The sequence below is a fragment of the Cynocephalus volans genome, chromosome 9 (genome assembly GCF_027409185.1).
Source record: "Cynocephalus volans isolate mCynVol1 chromosome 9, mCynVol1.pri, whole genome shotgun sequence".
NCBI classification, from domain to species: domain Eukaryota; kingdom Metazoa; phylum Chordata; class Mammalia; order Dermoptera; family Cynocephalidae; genus Cynocephalus; species Cynocephalus volans.
Genome location: NC_084468.1, coordinates 14,880,680 through 14,894,666, shown reverse-complemented (window position 1 = coordinate 14,894,666; position 13,987 = coordinate 14,880,680). Strand labels below are relative to the sequence as shown.

The 13,987-nt window shown below is 41.6% G+C and overlaps 1 protein-coding gene across 1 annotated transcript; it reads right to left on the bottom strand.

The window, feature by feature from the left end:
* Positions 1 to 1,885: 1,885 nt before the first annotated feature.
* Positions 1,886 to 11,016, bottom strand: CLRN2 (clarin 2). The gene is made up of 3 exons (XM_063108718.1): positions 10,625 to 11,016; positions 4,913 to 5,092; positions 1,886 to 2,318 (listed from the first exon to the last, which is right to left on the bottom strand). Exons 1-3 carry the CDS (start codon positions 10,875 to 10,877, stop codon positions 2,053 to 2,055), a joined length of 699 nt encoding a protein of 232 aa, XP_062964788.1. The 5' UTR covers positions 10,878 to 11,016; the 3' UTR covers positions 1,886 to 2,052.
* Between the last annotated feature and the right edge of the window lie 2,971 nt (positions 11,017 to 13,987).

Sequence of the window (13,987 nt, the reverse complement as noted above, 5' to 3'; positions counted from 1 at the left end):
TCGAATGAATAAATGTATTAAGATCCTCGGATACTTAACATACAAACTGCTGTCAGATTCTTCCGTATTTATGTTGATGTTTTTAAAACCTGTCAGCAGGACTTTGTGTTCAAACTTGATATGGTAATAACATTTCTTCTTACTTTCAAGACAGCATAGCAGTCTGTCACTATCTTTTGTATCCATCTCCTATCACGTTAACTGTCCCTTCTAGCCTTGTGCCATCTGCATCTTTGATGAGTGACATTAGTCCACTAAATCATACTGAAGCTATGCCTAGGATGGGGATAGAGAGCTGGAAGAAACAGATGGGCTCAGCAAGGAATCATAGGCATTTAGAACAGAGAGATACCATGAAAACTTCCTGAAGTCACCAAACCAGGTGTCATTTGGAGGTAATTTGGGGGATAAGTAACTTTTGCTTGGCATGAACATAGAGACCTGGGAAAAGATTCATCCCAGTTGGCATTATGGGAAAATGAGTTAATAGAGTTCTGTACCTGTATTAGTCAGAGTTTTCCAGAGAAACAGAGCCAATCGGGGTGTGTGTGTGTGTGTGTGTGTGTAGAGAGAGAGAGAGAGAGAGAGAGAGAGAGAGAGAGGAGAGATTTATTGGCTCACTTGATTGTGGGGACTGGCAAGTCCAAAATCTGCAGGGTGGGCCAGAGGCAGGCTGGAGATCCAGGCAAGAGATGCAGTTTGAGTCCAGAGGCTGTCTGCTGGCGGAATTCTCTCTCCCTCAGCAGAGGTCAGTCTTTGTTCTGTTAAAGCCTTCAACTGATTGAATAAGGCCCACCCACATTATGGAGGGTCATCTGCTTTACTCAAAGTCTATGGATTTAAACATCATTCTCATCAAAAATTATCTTCACCAGAACATCTAGAATATATCTGGGTGCTGTGGCCTAGCCAAGTTGACATGTAAAATTACCATCACAGTACCATTTACGAAAACCCAACACAAAATAGCTGGGTTTCTCCAACAGGTGAATTAGAGCAGCATTCCAATCCCACTGGGTATTCTATGTTCTCCTTTTAATTTCATGCCTTGGGCCTACCCTCCTTACTGACATTCTGGAATGCTCTTCTTCAACCTTGCTTCCTTCCCCACTGGAAAAAGCCTACTCATCTTTCAAAGTTCAGATCAAATGTTAACTCTGTGATACTTTCTTTAATATCACATCCCATCCCAAAGGTTTAACTCCTTCCTTGGTCCTTTACACCTGTACTATTAGAGCATTTATCACATTGTGTTGCAATTTTTGTACATTAAACAACAGATTATTAAAGTAGTTGAAAGTATAGACTCTGGTTTCAGATTCCTGGATTCAATTCCTGATCTCAGCAAGTTACCAGCCTCTCTATGCCTTAGTGTCTTCATCTGCCAAATGGGGCTAAAATAGCACCAACCACCTGAGTTTGTAGTGAGGACCTAATGAGTTAATATGTGTAAAACTCTTAGAACAGTGTTCAGCACATAGTAACCACTCCAAAAATGGTAGTTGTTTTTATTCTTGGTGTTATTGTAGCTATTTGATTCCTGTCATGTGGAAAGATTGTTTCTGGAGGGCAGGGACATTATCATATTCCTCTTTGCACCCCCCTCCCCAATATTGTGTGGAATGGACCAGAGGTCTATAGACACTTACTGGAATACATAGAACCTTATATTTGTAGAATGCTGTACAGTATACAAAGGCTGCCAACATCATTGCTCATTTAAACCTCTTGACAAACTTGCAAGGTCATTATCCCCATTTTACAGATGGGTAAACTGAGTGGTAGACATCAAATGAATTGCTCAATGTCACACACAGCTGGCAAGTAGCAGTCTCCAACTCCAACTCTAACTCCAAGTTCATAGAAGAGAAATGCAAAGATGATGGAGATTCCAGCAGTTTTTATTTTCTGGCCCAGGCACCACCCTTTGTCCTTCCCTCTTCTTACTGCCAAGAGCATGGCTATCATGGAGTGGGATGTCTGCAGAAAAAATGATGTCTGCATTCTCACTGCAGAACTGATTTAGGAAAGGGTGTGAGCAGGAGAAGTCTATTAATACAAGATATCCTCGGCCGTGACCGTGGCCTCTTCAATTTTGGTCTTAATCTCAGGGAGGGGAATTTGACTGATGGCCACCACAACCACGTTTGCGGCATGGGCCGAAGCGCTGGCCACGCAGATCCAAAACGATTCTTCGTACTGTTCTTCCACCACAACAAACTGAAAGAGCTTCTCCTGAAAGTTGGCGATTCGTTCGGTCAGGTCATGGAATTTCACTGCGGCCATGAAGCTGGTGATGGCTAATGCCACGACTCCGCCTGAAACCCAAAAAGGTCACCCTCATTCATGGCTCCTTTTTGCAGTTGAAACTACTCTATGTGAAGTGGCATTTCTGCGGCATGTGTAACAGATCATTATGGGTTTAAAAATTATTAGGGCAATACAAATTTTAATTTGCTTTTAAAAGCAGCAGATGCTCTCACAGCATGTGGGGCAAGAGGCAGGATCATGTTGGGAGAAGAGAACGAACTTTATATCAGATCAACTTCGAATCTTGATCCCTCTAATTTTTCCCCCTTACCCAGTACCATCCTTTCTAGGGGATCTATCTTTGGAGAAGTTTGATCTCTAAATATCTTAGGATTTCTGTGTAGATGGTGAGGGCTCTGTGGGAAGATGTAAGAAAACCATAAGGTGTGAGTTGTGTTTCACCCCAGAGCCAGGCTGTTTCTCTCCTCTTTAATCATCCTCTTTCCATGCTGAAGGGTAAGGAGAGGGTATTAGGGGATAAAAGTCGTAGAAGGAAAGCAAAGTGGAGAGGGGGAAATTGAAAGAATTCCAAACCCCACTTACTTTCCTATCTGTTGCTTGAAACTTTGACATTCTGGGTGTCCCCTCCTCCTGCTTTGATTTTAATTTATATTTTTAAAAACACATTTATTGTGCTTTGGAAAGATCATTACCTCTTCACTGAAGAAAATTTGGACACCAGAGAAAATTATAAACACAAAAATACAAATTTACTTTTATCCTAAAAGCCAGGTATAACCTCTGAACATTTTAGTATATCTCTTTACATTTCTTTCTCTTTAATAAAATTAGTATTATGGTGCTCTTACCTTGATTTTTAAATTTGCTTTTTTCCCTTCACTTGAACATTTTTTCATGTTGTTAATATTCTATTACAGCATAACTTTAAACAGGTACATAATATTTTATTATGGTGACACACTATAATTTATTTAAGCATGACCTTACTTCTGGAAATCTAGATTACTTCTAATTTTTTTGATATTATAAAGTGCTTCAGAGGACACCATTTTATGTTTGAGGGTACTTCAAAAAGTTCATGGAAAGATTCTTATTACCTTTTAATTCTGTTTTTCCACATTTTGAAGTACCCTGGTATATCTTTGTGCTCTTGTCTGGTTATTTCCTTAGCATAAATCCCTATGTGGAATTGTTTAATCAAAGGATATTCACATTTTGTGCCTTTTGACACTAAAGTTTTGTCAAAAGGCATAAAAAAAAGTTTTGCTTTTTGAAAATATACTGTATTTTAAAAAAATACTCTCAGTAGAGTTTGAGAGTACTCTCTCTCTAAGGAAGGAAATTGGTGGAGATAAATATTTATATAATAAGCAGAACTGAGCACTTTTTACATGCCAGCCACTATCAGGATTCATGCAGAGATAAACAAGACAGCTATAGTCTAGATGAGGGTGAGCCAAGAACATGAATGATTCTGCAGAGTGGTTGCCATCGCCAAACATAGGAAAATACATAACAATTGATTTCTTGATATTGCATTGTAACATCTGATAACCTAGTATTACCTGTTGTCATACTTTATGGTCACGCTGTATAAGGTAAGAGTAGTGAGGGATTGTTATAATGGTACCTTGACCATTTGGCCTGGGTTTTCTGAGACAGCCCTCATTTCATGGGATTTAAAAAATTTTCATTACAGATGATTAGTTAAGTACATAATTAAATGAGAATTAACTTTAGTGTATCAATATACTCCCAAATCAACACACACACACACACACACACACACACACACACACACACACACACACACACACACACACATCTTTTGTTTCAGTGTTTTCCTTGGAAAATAGGTCACGATGGTCTTATATGAGACCATAATCAATGAAAAGACGAAGGGCTTAGAAGCAACTATACTTGGGTTGGAATCCCACCTCTGCTGCTCATGGCTGTGTGACCTTTTATGTGTAAACATGGGTCTAATGATACCTCCTCATAGGGCGGTTGTGAGGTTTAAATGAAATAAGGCAGGTAAAATCCCAGGCCCATGCCTGGCACTTAGCGGATGATCCGTAAGTAGCATCTGGCATGAGGGCACAGTAGTGAAGGAGTCTGGGAAGAAGAGAAGAGGGAAGGTCAGACAAACCATGAGCCACGTCTACATTAACATGCCCTGGGGAACTCCCAAGACATTGGTGGCTGGAAGATTCCCCTTCTCAACCCTGAGCCTGGATGTACCAGCCTTTTTGCAGATGGCCTCTTGCTCACCCCACCCTTCTCTTCTGTCATTTATGGAGGTTCCTCAGAGCTGCAGCAGCAGGACCACCTCTTCCCCGCCCCCTCCTCTCCCTACCCCCAGCTCTCTGTCTTCTCTCTTCTCCCCTCAGCCTTCTCTTCTCTGCTCTAAGTCCTCAGCCTCATGCACTCTAACAATATGATTCTTTATTGTGTGGACTCTGCAGCTTTTAGTAAAGAGGACATTCACGCCCATCAAGAAGGCCACAGACCCAGGGAAGTGAAGGCTGAGGCAGGGCATTTGAATTCCTTCACACCTCTGCCCACTACTTCTGCCAACTACTTGAAGCCCAGCCCAGTGATGGTGTGGACACAAATCTCTCTCCCTAGGGCCCTTCCTTACCTGCCAGGACATTCCACAGGCAGATGCCCCCAGGGCCATTGACTGCCCGGTATGGGACCTGGATCATGTTGAGAATGGCAAAGCCCATGCTGACCAGAGCCAGAGCCAAGGCCAGGAAGAGGAGCAGCAGGATCGTCACGTGAAGGCCTGTGTTGAGCTCTTTCACCAGGTGTGGGAAGACTGAAGAGAGAAGACACAGCCAATATTTCAATGGCAGAGCCCGGCTCACTTTCATAAAGCCCAAGCTTGCTTACCATGAAGGCTCTGATAGTGGGGCTGAGAGCAAGGCAGCAAGTGTTGGGTTTTCAAAAAGCAGGAGACTTCCTCAGATGAATTCATGGCCCCCATAGTTGCCACGTGTCAGTTGACCTGTAATCCTCTCTTTCTTGGAGCAGACACAAAATCAAAATGTGCTCTGGCCACCAATTGAAGTTGCATTGACCTCGCAGTTCTGGCATCTGATGTGAGCTCAACCAGACAGTGACTCAGCAAGGTAGACATCGTTACCCCCATGTATGAAGGACACAATTCTCATGTTATACTTACTTTGTAAAATATTAATTTACCATAGGGATGTGGCAGAATAATTTAGTGAAATATTAATTTGTATTGTTTTCTCTACGTTTGCCACTGGTACTAACTGTGGAGATGAAAGGATATAACATAACAGAGTACTTCAAATACTGCCTGGGAAAGAGTCACTTCTCAGAAATGGCAGCTGTTGTTCTTGCTCTTATTATTTTTATCTCTGACTTGGGAAGGTCATGTGTCTCCTCAAGCCCCAGTTTCTTCATCAGTACAGTGGGGATAATAATATCTGCGTATGAGCTGAGGGTAATCGACATTTACTAAGCACAGTCCTGAGCTGAGCACATGACATCTGTCATGTCATTCAATCCTCATGACAAGGATATGAAGTAGATTTAAACTCCCTTTAGCCACAGGCTCGGGACATTGAGTTCCTGTTTTGGAGCCAGCAACCCTAAACTCTATATAGGATTATAGTCCTATATACTTTACAGCACAAAGAATTTCAAGTCATCATTTTCTTTGATTATAAATGGAGAATTTAAGCTTATGAAAGCTAAGGAGGTCCTGAGCATACCCATTCCTCTGCAGCTACTCCAAGGTTTCTGCTGAATACCTCCAGGTGAATCGGGGTCTCTCTTTGGCGCGCCATCATTTGGGGCCAGAACTCAAGGCTTTCCTGGTTCTCACTCTGCTGACCCTTTCCCCCTCTGGCTCCTTTGTTGGCTCACCTGTCCCCCATTATTCACTGAAGGTGGGCATCTCCCAACACTGAGAACTAGAGTTTTTGTTCTGCTTGTAAGGTGTCCTTCCCACTCACAAGTTTCCACTCCACATTTATATCCTCATTCTGATCTAACTTTCTTTCCAGTTCTTTGTTTCCATTTATTTTTATCTCCATTGGAAACTTTACTCTGGAAGATGAGCTCCTTTCCAGGAGGTTCTTCTTTGTTGGGCATCTCTCTTCCCTTTGCTACCGTTCCATCTCAGTTCCCTTTGACTTCCTCCCCCTTTTTTCAATCTCTCAGCCCCTTTCTATTCTAAACACAGTAGCTTATGCTTGATTAGCTAATTATTTCGTTATCCCTTTTCTTGACCATGAAATCCTTAAGACACACGACTAGCATAATAATCCCCACCAAACCTTTCAAATAGAAAATAGTCACCTATGTGATTGGCAAAGATCAAAACATGTGCTAGTACACCATGCTGATGACAATGTAGGGAAGAGGCACTCTCGAATCTTGTAGGGATATTCATTCATACAACCTTGTGAGAGGGCAGTCCAGCAACACCTGTCAAAGCAATTTCACCTCTAGGAATTTATGTCCCAGAAGTACTCCTACATGTGCTCGAAGCTGTATGTATTAGATATTCATTACCATAGTAAAAGATTGGAGAAAAACTAACACGTGAATCAATAAAAGATGGATCTAATAAATTAGGGTACAACAATACAATGTAGCTTTTAGAAAGAACTAATCATATCCACATAATGATATAAACCCATATCCGGATTTGATTTAATAAAAAATTAAAAAATAATCATATTAGGATGATGAGGGAGAGGGAATTTTGGGAATTTTGATGTGGAGAGGGTGGTAAAGTGTGCCCAATCTTCAGCTTCCAGAGTGGAAAGTATATTAACTATAATTTTAAAACCCTTTATTGGCTAAGGGTGAATCACATTCTAGCTCCCATATTCATGTGCCACACCCCAAGGCTCAGGATCCCAATTAATTGAGATAGGATTTTTTCCATCTATGTCAATATTTAGAAGTTCAAATCTTCCCTCAGGAGTTTTAATGCATCAGTTCTGTCCAGTTATTTTTTGAGGGGTGACCCCACCTTTTCTGCTGCCTCAGGAAAGGTGTTGCTCACTTGCCTTTCATATTGGTATCCAGTTTCCAAGAGTTTAAGGTGTTCCAGACTTAAGAATTAAATTTAAGTTTCCAGCTTGAAATCCATGACCATAAAAGCTTTTGGTCCATGGCCATAAATGACAACAGCTACCGATATCGGGTGCAAACCGTGTGCCAGGTGCTTTAAACACATTCTTTCTTTTACTGCTCACCTCTCTCACTCTTCCAAATGAGGAAACTGAGGCTCAGAGAAGTTAAATAGCTCAGCCAAGGTCATACAGCCAGAAAGTGCTGCCTTAACCTCTCTGCTACAGGGCCTATATTAGAAAAATCTGAAAACTTAGATAAGTAAAGGTTTAAAATTCTGATCATGGTATAGCTTGAATTCTAGAGGTCTTATTTTGAATTTGAATAACTATTCTTATTTTGTACACATTAGACCTACCTCACTTGAATACCAGGATTGATTAACCATTCGATCAGCATCTAAAATTATTACATAATTTATTTTCTCCTTATCCCAGAGAAGTCTGACAGTCCTGTTTGCCCAGCGAGGCAAATAAGAAAAGCATGACATTTAAAGGCAAACTCAGGTTCTGGCCATTGGTGGGATACCTGTTGGGGGCAGTAGAGAGGGAACCAGAGAACTGAAAACTGCAAAGCACCTACTATGTTTGGAGATTTTACAGAAATTATTTCATGTATTGATTTCTCTGATCCCCAATTTCCTCATCAGGAAAATAGGCATAAAATCTCCCTTCTAGCATAGGAAGGATTGAAGGAAATGAACTACAAGCGAACAGCTTGAGATACTTGTGTTGTGTGCCTAGCACACACTGACTACACCAGGTGATGAGTTTCTTCAAGGCAGGCACTAGTCTGTTTTGTTCCTCCCTGTTTTCCTAACAGTGGAAAACTCAGGAATGCAGTCGACTGTGTAGACACTCATCAGTTAAAATATTTGTCTCTTTCCTTCCCCTGCCACCCGAACAGCCGGGTTGACTTATTTCTATTTCATAAGGTCTGGGTATAAAAAAGAACCTTAATCATTTGTGATGAATAGTTTCTTTGTTTTTTTTCCCATGATTTGTGTGGGAATTGATTCACTTGTGTGATTCTATGGGAGACCTCTGTGCTGGTGAGAAAAGAGACTGTCTGTAACTGAGACCCAATAAAAACTCCTGACTCCACAGTTCACAAAGCACTTTTGCATGCCCATCTCTGCTGCACACGGCCCTGTAGGCAGGAATTTCTTTTCTACAGATCAACAGTAAGTGGCAGAAGTAGGAGCTCTGATATACCCTGTAGCTAGCTGTCTCTTGGTTACATTGTGCTGGAATTAAGAGCTCTACATCAGAAAGAGACCAGATTGGCACTAGAGAACATTATAATACATGCACTGTCCCTGAACTGCAGCAGTGCCCAGTCAGCCAAACACAGCACAAAGGGCCCCAGGCTCCCTGTGAAACCTTTCAAAGAGAATCCCATGCAAGTACCTTGAATGGATGTCTACGCATCCTCCTCTGGGTTAACCCTGGGGCAGCAGGAAACAAAACTTTCTCAAATACTACCCTACTCAGGGCTAATAATAAAATGTTCTCGATGCACCCACCTCACATGGTTCTGATGTTTCAGAGACCAGACATGTTAGATGAACCCAGGGGGATATTTCCTCTGGGTGTCTTTCTGAGAAGAAGAGGGAGGGAAGGGGACATTTACTGAGTTCCTCCAATGAGCAAACAGAAAGTAGTCATTTGCTTGTAGCTTCTGACTAGAAGCAGTTTAAATTTCTGTGAGCTGGGAATGACCTTAGGTTAACATGGGTACGTGACCATTTAATCATCACACCCCGCGCCAGTTTCACCAGTTGCCCCAGTGACATCCTTTAGTGCAAAGGGACCCAGTTCAGAATCAAGTACTGCATGTAGCTGTCATGGTCCCCTTTTAACATTTCATTTATTTTTATTTCTTTATGTGTTTTCAACATTTATGGTATGTTTTTAATGGAGCTAGGTTTCCAATATCCAGGGTCCAATTTAATTGCTGGGTAAATAAATATGCCCAGAGATTTTTTTCTTGAATATACATAACAAATATATAAATTTTTCATGTATACACAGTACTTCAAAAAGTTTGTGGAAAAATAGAATTAAAAGATAGTATAATTTTTTCCATGAAGTTTTTGAAGTACACTCATATAAATGATGACAATTTGTATTATATTTCTCAATGGTTCCGGCTTTCTGTATTTATACATTTAGTAAGATACTTACCCTGGCCAGGTTTCTAAACACTGCTAACAATTCTGAAATATAGAAATCAAGTAAAGAATAAAATTCCTCGTCCCCTTGTATTAGCATGGTGTTGATTAATTATGGCTTCATGTGATGTAATGGTTTGATTCTGAAGGCTTGCAGAATATTGCCTGCTTTATTTTGGTTTTTCCTTCCTGGAAGACCCTTCCTAAGCAGGACTTGGATTCCTGCCTCCCTGCGTTTGCGGGGACTGTTCTCTTTACATCCTGAGCAGTTCTGAAATGACACCGAACGTGGGCCGGTGTCTGTGCCTTCACCAAGAGTAGTCAAGTGCCTTGCCTGAGGTCACCCCATCAGCAAACATCTGAGTTGGGCTTCAAACCCGGGTAGTCTGATTCCAGAACCCAAGTGCGGAGTCACTTTGTTTTTTCTCAGACTGTGAAGCTTCCACATAAAGAGACGTGGAAACAGTTGCCATGCTTCATGAAGGTTCCTTTCTGCAGGCGGTCTGCACCTATGTGCTGCTATGGTTGAGAATACTTGAGTCACATGGGCATGGCTTTGGTGTCTGGCTCTGCTTTTTCCTGGCTGGGTGACCTCGGGCAAGTTATGTAACTTTCTAAGCCTCTGTGAACTCCTCTGCAAAATGGGAACATTAATAATTCTAGAAATTTGTTGAAAGGCTTAAAAGAGACAAATGGTATGAAGTGCTTAGTAGAATATCTGACACATGTAAGCCCTCAATATTTTAATCGTTACTATTAATGAGGTAAACTACAAAAATATACAGATCTCTATTTCTCATGTTTCTGTATGCCTCTACAGAAAAAGAGAGAAAGAAAGAGAGAAAGAGAAAGAGAGAGAGAAACAAACAAACAAACAAACAAACAAATAAATAAATAAAGAGTCTCTTTTTAGTGCCCAACAAGAACCCTGGGCTCACTGTGGACTTTGATATTATGCCCTAGACAGAGGCAGCAGTCAAATTCTACATTTAGACATAAGCACCCTTACAAATTTTAAGAAATAAATGTCAAAAGCAGCTTTCATGCCCCCAACATACTCACTTGTGAATCGGGACTGGCGGCCCCCGAGCCCACACTGCCGCACCTTACGCCCTCGGAAGAGCCCATAGTAAATGTCCCCAATGAATTTGACCAGCTCTGGATCCGTGGCATTGACCAGATCCACTCCAGTCTGACAGAGGATCTTCCCACTCAGCCAGTGGGGCACTGCCAGGGCAACGATGATCAGCATGAAGGAGGAGAAACTGAGTAAAGATGCCAGCCCGTACCATGCCTTTTTGAACCACCCAGGCATTCTAGTGGGTGCAGGTCATCCCCAAGGTCTCTGAGCAACAGCAGGGGGCCTTGACATCTTCCAGACATTCGGCAATGCCCTGCTGCAAGTTCAGCTCTTCCAAACACACTATTTCAGGCTTCCAAGTCCATCCCCTCTTCCTCTCTCAGTGCCTGCCTCCACAGCCCGTGTTTACTGTGATCACATCCAGAAGCCTCTGCAGAGACAATCTTCACCTGACTCTGTGTAACGGAGTGTGTTACTGAAGGAAGTAACAGATACCTCCCTCTAGACTAATGTTTCAGCAGAGGGTTTAATTGTTCCTCGTTTCAAGTATTTAAATAACCCTGGCGTGGACCTCATAATGTTGAGAGAATTATTAACAGGCAAAACCGGGTAGGTCTGATGATAAAGGGATGCTAACCAGTCTCAAAAAATGCATACGGTAGAAGGAGAACAAAGGAAATGATGTGCACTTGAATGTTGCCAACAATGCACAGTATCAAATGTCGGTCTGTTTGATGCGTGCCCTGGCATTTCCTTCTCTAAAATGTCACTGCTGTCAGAATCCCCAGAACTGGTACCAATGTCATGAAATGACCCCTGTTCTGAAGGCTTTAATTAAAATGTGTAAACAGGTCTTTATGGATTTATCACTGGGTGAATCTGCCGAGGGTAAAATTGCAACACGAATCAATTTGTGGCTGCTGCAGCAGCCTGGATCCCAACAGGCAATATTCCCCACCCCCTCCACCTTCCATGTCATCTGAAATGGGACAGAAAAGTGTTTTCCTAATGTGTTAGCAAATAGTAGCTATACTGTGGGGTATTTATTTCCCGTAATAGTGAAGATCTGTCTTTTCCTTTTAATCTGTAGCACTAGGAATGAAATATTCTTTACTTTCTATCTTATACAATGACTTATTTATTTATTTATTTATTTTGGCTTTTACCATATTGCCAAATGGCAAATTAATGTCATAAGAGACTGGCAACAGCCACTCTGTCAACACCCTTGGGAAGCAAAATTGGGCAGGACCGACACAGTAAAATTCCTCATTTGGTTACAGAAGTCTGGAGGGGTGTCAGGAGTTTGTATCGTTAACAAACAGGAGTCCTAAGAATCTCACTAGAGGGCACTGAGGTGGTAGAGGGACATGTTAATGGAAAGGCCAGGATCCTTCCTTATAATTGGGGTTCACTTCAGTAGCCTCTTTATGATGAAAATAAACAAGAGTGCTCCCGAAGCTTCTGTGGAGTTTTGCCATGTGCAAAAGTTTTTTACCAAATGCTTGCTCAACACTGATGCATCAGCAACCTTTTGTGGTAGGCAGGGAATGTAATATTCCAGCCATTTCTTTCACTGGAAAACTGAATGTCAGCACTGGGGCTGGAATTCAGGTCTTTGAAACACAACTGCTCGTCCTTATTACATGACCTTGAAATAGCAAATGTTTTTCTGGTAATAAATTATATAATACATATAAGCAGCTTATAAGACTGCTTGGCACACTGATAGGTGATCTTTAATGTTAGCTAACATTATAACATTAACCATGCTTTGAGAGGGCAGTACATATATAATACCTTTGAGTCACATTTCTGCCCTGAATGATGATGGACCTATGTCAGCTTTTGGTGTTTTAGGGGTTGAGCAATTATTTTTAGAAATACTCCATGGGAAATACCTGATGCCCAACAAGGCCATGCCATGTGAGGACCTGGGTTTAAATTCACACTCCTCTGGGCAAATGTCTGAGACTGATGCCTCAGTTTTCTTTCTTTCTTTTCTGTGTGGCTGGCTGGTTAGGGATCTGAACCTGTGACCTTGGGGTTGTAAGGCTGTGCTTCAGCCAACTGAGCTAACTGGCCAGCCCTTGCCTCAGTTTTCTAATCTGTCAGAGAACTGTTGATTGGAGTAGAGTAAAATATTGCAGATCACTTAGCATACTGCCTGGCATATAGAGGACGCTAAATAAATGGTGCTTTCCCTTCCATCCGGTCTTCTAGCAATTCTGTTTCTGATTATGAAGCATTTGACAATAAACTGTGTTGCTGGTTGCATCCTGTTCTCTAATGACATATTTCTGTGTGCCTTATCTGGCACGTTTATTGAAGTAACATCTGTGTCTGCTGTGTGGGTGGGAATCGGCACAAGTATAATATGGGGTCCTATAACCAATAAGGTTATAACAGTGTTAGGGCACTAGTTCTCAACTAACAGTGTTTTGCCTCCAGGGCACATTTGGCAATATCTGGAGATATTTTTGATTGTGATGACTGGGGGCAGGGGCCTGCTGCTGGCATCTAGTGGATACAGGCCAGGGATGCTGAAAATATCCTACAATGAGTAGGATAGCTCCCATCACAAAGAATTATCTGGTCCAAAATGTCAATAATGCTACTGCTGAGAAACCCTGTGTTATGGGTACGGGTCATAGGCATAAATAACTAATATACAAGGGAGAAAATGCCCCCATCTGTGGCTGGGGATGGGTGGCACCATTTGGTGGGCCTCAAATTGGATTTTCGATATTCTTGTCAAATGAAGCCTTACGTACATGAATAGAGGATCCAGGACAGACCTAACACTTGATAGTGTTAAACTGGTGCCCTTACCAGACCAAAGGCCTGTGGTGCCATATGTACTAACATCTTTTTAGAAATCTTGCAATAGTTTTCCATGGTATTTTTTTGTTTTAAAAGCATTAATTTGTGAAGTGTAAACACTTAAAATATAGCATACCACAATTTTTGTTTCACTGTTTTGGCAAATTTTTATTTTAAAATATGCCCCCAAATATATATTTAAATATCCTCCACCTGCCAAAACGGAAGCGGCCTGGAACTCACAATCTCTAAGAAGCTCGGTGAATTCTAAGGGTAAAAAGTGGTGGTGAAAACAATAATGTGAATAATGATCAATTCGCATTTATCGAATTCCTACCACTAGCCACAGACTGATCTAAGCACCCTAGTATTACCCTTTACCATCTTTTCCAAAACCCTGTGAAGACAGATCATTATTATTATCATTTTACTGGCGAGGAAACTGAGGCACGGAGCTGTTAAGGAAGTTGCTTAGGCCGCACAGCTATGAAGCATTTGGGGCCAGGCAGTTGGGCGTCAGA